Source organism: Sardina pilchardus, chromosome 14 (genome assembly GCF_963854185.1).
Source record: "Sardina pilchardus chromosome 14, fSarPil1.1, whole genome shotgun sequence".
NCBI classification, from domain to species: Eukaryota; Metazoa; Chordata; class Actinopteri; order Clupeiformes; family Clupeidae; genus Sardina; species Sardina pilchardus.
This window is the reverse complement of record NC_085007.1, coordinates 27,956,898-27,965,202: the sequence shown is the minus strand read 5'-3', so window position 1 is coordinate 27,965,202 and position 8,305 is coordinate 27,956,898. Positions and strand designations below refer to the sequence as shown.

The window sequence follows — 8,305 nt, the reverse complement described above, 5'->3', positions numbered from 1 at the left end:
ATGAATGATCACAGTACAAAGTAGGCCACTTGGACACTATAATTGCTATTGATAACAAGATGAGTTTGGATTGTAACACTAATATACTGCCGTCTTTTTTTTCTTTAGGAACTTCTGTCTAAATTTGATGATAACATAGGCCTATCTGTGATGACCTTTTAGGCTACTGATTCGATTTCTTTTTTTCTTTTATCTGTTTGCTTCAATTCATCTAAAAGAGAATCATGTGTTCAAGGTATAGGCTAATCCATAGATCGGCCCATATATCCAGTTCCTGCATTTTCAAATTTTTCCATATGCTTTTATATAGCTAATCAACACAACATATAGGCCTACGTAGCCTACTCTTCTTTATCATCATTATTGGTATTATTATTAAAGTGAAGCATGTTTTTTTAATGAAAATGCTATCCTATTATTATTATTATTATTATTATTATTATTATTATTAGCATTATTAGCATTATTATTATTGTTGTTTTTATTATTATTATTATTATTATTATTATTACATCCAGTAGGCTATTATTGTTATAGGCTATGGGTGTATTTTGTTGTTTGTTTGTGTTGTTTCTGGATGAAATTAAAGTTATGTCAAGTCTTACTCCATACCTCATATTATTAGTAGTGCTATTATCTAGCTCAAATTGTTTAGCCCATAATGTAGGCTATAGGCCTGTGTTTTTCATACCCCTCTTATCTTTGACTGGGTTGCCCTTGAAAATCCGCAATAAAGAAGAATGTGCAGCAGCCTGTTCTAAAGCCGATTGAAAAGGCTGCACGTCGACTGACCGATCATATTTCTCAGTCGACTTGGGTGCCTTTGATAATGGCATAGCCTACATTATAGGTAGCCTATCTGAAATATAACGGGTTTCTTTAGTAGCCTACTGAACACCTCCCAGAATTGCCTAGTTAAAATTGGTTGCTCGTATTTTCCACGCGCTGCCTGAGAAATGGTAAAAGCAGGCCAGTTTTTTATTTTATTTGCGCGATCTAAAATTATTCACAACTAGACGAAGAAAGGATTATTTTCCACGTTTGATAAACGTTATAGATTCACAAAAGTTTCACATTTATTGACAGGAATTAAAGCTTATTTTAGCTACGGCAACAATAGGCTACAATAGCAATATATATATATATATATATATATATATATATATATATATATATAAATACATAAATTATAATTGTCACTTGCAGTCAATTCTTTATTTTGAAATTTCTCTCAATTGAATAAATGTTTTATGCAAAGAATTACAAAATGATGGATAACTGTCATAAGTTTTAGCCGATGTGTAAGGTATAACAAATGGCTATAGCCTATAGGCCTAAAGCCTAATTGGCCCTAAAACAAATACGATTAGGTTATGATAGGAGAGAGACAATGACGATCAAGAAGTTCTGCGCGCATTTAACTTTGTCTAATGTTTCATTTAATGTTAATGTAAATTGTCTAATGTTTCATTTAATTGCAACAATGCCTAGAAAAAGGAGAGCCTTAGCCTACCTGCTTCCTACAATTCCCTCGCAAATTGTCGCATGCCTTAACAATTATGTTTTTGTGGACGCTACAGTCCCTTCTTGTCACCACAGGCGCACTGAATCTTACCTACTGCATCTATCCACTAGCCTTACAGCGCGGCCAATGGAACAGACTAATCGACTAATAGGCTACTCGACTCCTAACGCTCGTCTTTCTGGTGATCTCTAACGAGGCGGAAGAGAAGACTATATGCTTATGGTCGGCGGTTTGTCTCCTCCTAATAGCGAATACCTGTCTCAGATAGGATGTCTTGCCTGTCCATCACTTGCGCTACGGCCCTTTTCGCTCCCCCTCTGTGTAAATATGACGAGGTGCCGCACTCCGTGGTATAGTCAGATGCTACGGGTTGATGGGGCCAGCTCAGTGGGTGTAAGCTTTTTGCAAGTGATAAACTCGTGGCTATCGTCACCAGAATCGCGAGGGACCTGGATTTGGTAAAAGTGAGAGCGGCATCAAAGTTGGCATACAAGACATAATAATTGCTAAACCGCATCGGCGTTGAGAACAGCGCTGATCTGCCAGGTAACAATTCTGCCAGGTTGTCACTTCATTCGATTGTGAATTATCTCTGAGATCTGAGAGTGGTTGAAATGTAATTGATATTGAGTTGCAGCGCGCAAACAGGTAAAAAAAAAAAAAGCCTACATGCTATGCAGCGACATTAAACTAGATGGGAAAGCCGATGTTCTGCATATTTTAAATGGTTAAAATGAATGGCATTAATTGAAACAAACTTCTTCTGTGTTTTAACAGCCACTCATTTACCTTCTTTATGAAATATTATCTTAACTCTGAAATATTTGTTTGCCTGTGTCCGACAATATCTAATTGGTAGCTATAAACCTATGTCTATTTATGTCTAACGACATAAAACAGCATTTTTACATTATCTTATCTTTGCAGGATTGTTAGATTTTGACATGAACAAATTATTCCAATGAAATCTGACTGACATTTTTGACAGGAGACATTCCGTGAAAAGGAATGGAGTACAGTTATGATGTTGATCTGGAAGAATTATGTCCTGTCTGTGGTGACAAGGTGTCCGGGTACCACTATGGACTACTAACCTGCGAGAGCTGCAAGGTATACAGTGTTCCATTAATCTGCGCACTTCACCCTTCACAATATGTGAATTTGCCTGAATATTTTAATTATAGGCTCAACTCTAAGCTATTTCTTTTCTAGTTCTTATAGCACATATCACACGAATTTATCACAATAACTTCAGCAAATGCCATTGTCTATGCTATCATTTTATATTGATTTTTTCTGTCTTTCTCAGGGTTTTTTCAAAAGGACGGTTCAGAATAACAAGCGGTACACTTGCGCAGAAAGCCAGGACTGTAAAATAGACAAAACACAGAGGAAAAGGTGTCCATTTTGTCGATTCCAGAAATGCCTCAGCGTTGGAATGCGATTAGAAGGTATGCCATTAATCTGAACACCTTCATTCCGCAGGTTAGGCACGCAACAGACAATCTATTTCAATTTAGGAAGCATACTTGCAATTTCGTAAAAAGTTAAAAGTCCAATAAATTGCAGTGTTTTATTTTAAATTACTGTGGAAACATCGGCTATTTAAACATTATTGGATGTCTTACCCGCCAGCTATTACAATTTGTAGCCTACAGATTGCCAGTCAATCATCCTATATCCTCTTCTACTTGACTTAGGTTATTTAACATCAAAACATTTATGTCAGTTCTAAACTTGGTCACATTAAATGCCTATAGGCTTTTTGGTAACTTTTCCACGGCTGAACTGTAAGACATTGTAGAATTTTATATGTCGCCATAGACATATATTGGATAATTTGTTTAGGTTTGGTGAGCCTACAGTGTGATCGGCAATGTTAATTAATAGTCTGACGGACTGACGCATCATTTTCAGTTATTGAATAAAACTAGCTGATCCTTCTTCTTTAAAAAAAAAAAAAAACATATGACCGAGAGTCTTATAGTAAGAGGGGTCTAATTTTGTGTTTAAAGACACTCTGTAAAATAATAATTAATAAAAGATAATAAAACGACCTATCTGTCTTCCAGCTGTCCGCGCTGACCGGATGCGCGGGGGTCGGAACAAGTTCGGTCCGATGTACAAACGGGACCGTGCCTTGAAGCAGCAGAAGAAAGCACTGATACGAGCCAGCGGCCTCAAGATGGAGTCCACGCCGCCGTTAGTTTCCCCCACGCAGACGGACTATAGTTTCTCTGGCAGCCTCCAGGGCCTGCCGCCCGTTCCCAAGAGCATCTTACCCGTCACCCCGAACCCCTCCACACCCACAGACTACGATCGCAGCGTGTACGGTCACGTATCGCTGGGCATGACCATGCCTTCGCACGGGCCCTTACTGAATCAGTACCAGTATACCTCCTTCCCTAGTCGGGCGATCAAGTCCGAGTACCCAGATCACTACACAAGTTCTCCGGATTCTGTGGTCGGCTACACGTACCCAGAGCAGGCGTACCCGACCGGCGGGTCACCTCAGCAAGCAGGCGTGCCGCCCTTGGTTCTGGAGTTCCTACGCTGTGACCCAGACGAGGGCCAGGTGCAGAGCAAGATCGTGGCCCACCTGCAGCAGGAGCAGAACAGTCGCGGCAAACACGACAAGCTCAGCACCTTCGGCCTGATGTGCCACATGGCGGACCAGACCCTTTTCTCCATCGTGGAGTGGGCTCGGAGCTGCATATTCTTCAAGGAGCTCAAGGTAAGTTATTCAGAGAAAGTTGTATTTGTTTTGAATTTATAAATGTTTAAGAGCTAATTCAGTTTTGGCAGCAGTCGGTCCAATTACGCACGTAAAAAATACCCCGAAATGGACATGGATACAGATGTAGCTTCCGGTGATTGTGAATGTCATGCTATATTTTTTGCAACACATGTCATCAGTGGTCAAATAAGTTGTCACACACAGAGACACCCCAGACAGTCACGTGTGCACCGGCCGCTATTTACTGAACTAATAGGGGCTTGTCCATTGAACCCTGGTGATGAGATGATGGTGACGGGGTAAACAGTTGCTGTTGCCTGTGTGCACTGGTTCAAGACAATGCATTTGATAGTGTCAGGGTTTATTCTTCTCTCTTCACTCTGTATTTATCTACGTGGCTAGTATGGGCCCAGTTTTCTATGAATTCTAGAATCTGCTGGATATTTGTGAAGTATTTGATAGAATCACACTCTGCTGTATCAGAGTGGGTGATTTGTTTGCTCGTTTTGGGTTGTAAAACATCACAGCTGAAACAAGTAATGTATATGATCATTTACATCTTTATTGCTATCTACATGTCCTAGTGTTATGTTTAGGCTAGTTGATGCTGGAATGTCCTTTACATTCTATTCTCCTTATAAAGCACTTAGGTTGTTAATATGTTGTAAAAATAATTCTTTCCTACTTATGGTTTAAATTTTATTGTTGCTTATAAAAATAATCACAACAATTGCACCTAATTTGAATGCTCCTTTAAAAGCACAACTTTCCTTTGCTGTAAATGAAATGATACACTTGTATTTAAGGTAGGCTAGCCTACGGGCTTTTATCACACACCTATTTCTTATATTGAATGTCAGTTTTCAATACTGGCGTTTAATTATAAGTCAAGGCATTTCTTATTGTCACAAAGCAGTGATTCTTTGTATATACTGTACCGATGTATAAAAGATTCCCTGGCACGGCAGTGATGACACAGTCTAGAGCTATGTCTCATAAATGAGTGGCTTTGGTGGGCCGTGCAGGGGAGGATGGAGCATCAGGGATGACTGGCCAGGGGCGTCAGTCACTAATGGAGGCTGATTCACGGGGCGAAGGGGAAGAGATGAGCTCAAGATGGACTCAAGTGCCTTATTACCCACTTGTGCTCAAATGAGTTTGGCTAGTGGCTCTTGCCCTGCAAGTGCACGGCGAAGGAGCAAGCCAGCACTTAGAGAGAGAGAGAGAGAGAGAGGAGAGAGAGAGAGAGAGTGAGAGAGATAGAAAGAGAGAGAGAGAGGAGGGGATTGTAAAAATATGGCTGTTCCTCTGTGGTTTCCAATCTTCATGCAGAAGATATGTCAAATTAAGAGTGATTTTTGAGAGTAGAGATTTGTGATCTGCTGGTGTGCAGTTGTCTCTCTCACTCTATCTCTCTGTGTGTGTGTGTGTGTGTGTGTGTGTGTGTGTGTGTGTGTGTGTGTGTGTATGTGTGTGTGTGTGTGTGTGTGTGTGTGTGTGTGTGTGTGTGTGTGTGTGTGTGAGCGCTCTCCCATCTATAGCCAATTCATTAGAACGTAGATTGTTTTCCTGCTAACTGAGCTTTTATGCTATGCCAGGAGCTGAGGAAATCAAGATCTTTTGGATCTGTTGTGCCAATTTAACAGAGATGTTGGCCTCAGTAAACTTTGAAAGAATCGCTCCACAACTTTTGATGACTTTTCTTATCTCAACCCCCCACCCCCATTCCTTTGGTTATGGCCCTGGTGTGGGTGTGTGTGTGTGTGTGTGTAGGCACAGGGATTAAAGAAATGCTTGTAAGCACACACGTGTACGTGCCTCTTGCGCTGCCTTTGCATTGTACTGTTGCAAGGATGGAACATGGCAAGGTCGCGTCGACGTGTGCTAAAATAGAGAGCTCTTGAGGCACGGCCGAGTTGGGTTTGGAGGAAGGAGACACTCCACTGCCTGGCCTCAAACTCCCCGAGATTCGCATTCCCACCACAATTTGGCTATTGTTCCACTCGGATAGGCACCAAATGAAGACAATGACAGATTTATGGCCAGATGCATTTGGCCATTTATTCCTGAGACAACTCCTTCACGTTCACGTTTGTGCTTACCCTAATAATAATTTAAATTTACTCTAATTGCAGAAATATGTTTTTAACTACAGTAGCATTACCTAACAATCTTTTTATTTGTGTGTCTATATCCAAATTGAACTAAACGTGAATTTGTTGTATCCTTTCAACATACTGTATGTTCCTCTTATTATAGGCTTAGTACTGTAGAAGGAATTTTAGTCTGTGGTTGCGAGTGGTTTTAGAATTCTATACAAGGCCTCTCATAGAAATACTTTTAGCAAGGTCTTATAACGTGAGGTGAGCGTGCACAAAGAAATCCATTAGAGCTTTTGATTTGTAACTTTTCCTGCGCTCCCAAACACTTAAACTTGTTGTTGCGACAGACAGCAAGGAAGTGCTTCAAAAAGTATTTTCTCTCATAGTAGCTACATTCTGTCTATCAGATAAGTAAGGAATGCCTGCGGCAACTGCTTTTGTGTTTTGTATTTTGTGATGACACATTTAGTCTTGATTAACGTTTCGGGTCCCAGATGACTTGGATGTCAAAATAGTTTTGCCCTCAATGCAGAATCTGCTAGCTGCCAGCAATTTATCAATAAATGGTTTAATCCTACCGAGGCTAAGATAGCTAAATCTTTGCCATTGCGTCTTCCAAGACTTCACTTAGTGCAAGTGAACTTTGATGTGGATAAATGGCAAGAATGTTTTATGTTATAATGAGGCTGCTAATGTTGACCTTTCAACTCATTCAAACACATGCTCAGTGTTTAGTTGGGGGCTGTTGGCATTTCAGTCAGAAGTTGTGATATTGTAATTGAATGTTATTGTGAAATGATTGCACCTAACAGTTTGGCAATTTGAGAATTAACAACCAGACAATTTATTGAAATAGAAATGTTGAATTTTTATAATTGTTATATTTGTATAAAATATTTATGTATTCTGAATGAGGATGTGTGTGTGTGTGTGTGTGTGTGTGTGTGTGTGTGTGTGTGTGTGTGTGTGTGTGTGTGTGTGTGTGTGTGTGTGTGTGTGTGTGTGCGCGTATCGCAGCATGCTAGCCATGTACGATAATCATTTGTGCTGTTTGTTTTTTTCCGTGTCAACTCCTAAGCCGACACTGTCTGATATTTGACAGCACCACACATCCACCTTCCACTTGTTGATGGGTAGTTTCCAGGTCTTTGTGTCCTAACAACACAAATGCCCCAGCCCACACACACACACACACACACTGACATAAATACACGCAGCCACCCACCCACACACACACACACACACACACACACACACACACACACACACACACACACACACACACACGTTGACATAAACGCACTCATGCTTTCAAAAGCAGGATATGACCAGGCAATGTATTTGCCTTGCACACACAAACACTGTGTTTGTTTAGACTGTGTATTACTGATTAAATGGTGCCATCAATGTAGAGGAGATATATACACGTCGATTAGCATATCTGTTCTGCGCTTTCTTGGTATCCAGTTTTGGTGCTTGTTTTGGTGCTTGTTTTTCGGCTGAGCCTTGGACAGAGAAAAAAAGAAAAACATAAAATTCCAGAATCATAACTAGCCCAGTTATTTTCATTGTTTACTTTTTTTGCTGTCCATTCCTCGTATCTCTTGTTGTGCCGTTGGTCTGAATGAGATGCTAGGGGAGATGTTTGTGTTTTCTTACCCACTCCTATTGATTAAGAGGAGAAAGAGCTTTGGCCTCATGCTCTGCCGTGCACAGAAGGGAACCACACAGTGGTCAGCTCAGAGCATTGAGTCTGTAAATGAGGTGTGCTCCTGTGAGCTCAACAAGTGCAAATGCGTGACCTGTATGTCAACAGCCTCTATTAGTGAGTGGCTAGGAGGTCACAGGTTCTCAAAGGACATGTGTACACCAAACATATGGTCCGTGTCAATGCTGAGCTCGTTTGTAATGTGAATGATGTGTCATGGGATTTTATGTATA

At 40.5% G+C, this 8,305-nt stretch overlaps 1 protein-coding gene across 1 annotated transcript in view; it reads left to right on the top strand.

Annotated features, from left to right (window-relative positions):
- The first annotated feature begins 1,928 nt into the window (after positions 1-1,928).
- nr5a1b (nuclear receptor subfamily 5, group A, member 1b) overlaps positions 1,929-8,305 on the top strand; it is an 11,624-nt gene continuing 5,247 nt past the window's right edge. The window contains exons 1-4 of the mRNA XM_062554054.1: positions 1,929-2,071; positions 2,514-2,635; positions 2,835-2,976; positions 3,598-4,259. Of these exons, the coding sequence (XP_062410038.1) occupies positions 2,534-2,635; positions 2,835-2,976; positions 3,598-4,259 (906 nt within the window). The 5' untranslated portion in view covers positions 1,929-2,071; positions 2,514-2,533. The remainder of the gene's footprint in view (positions 2,072-2,513; positions 2,636-2,834; positions 2,977-3,597; positions 4,260-8,305) is intronic.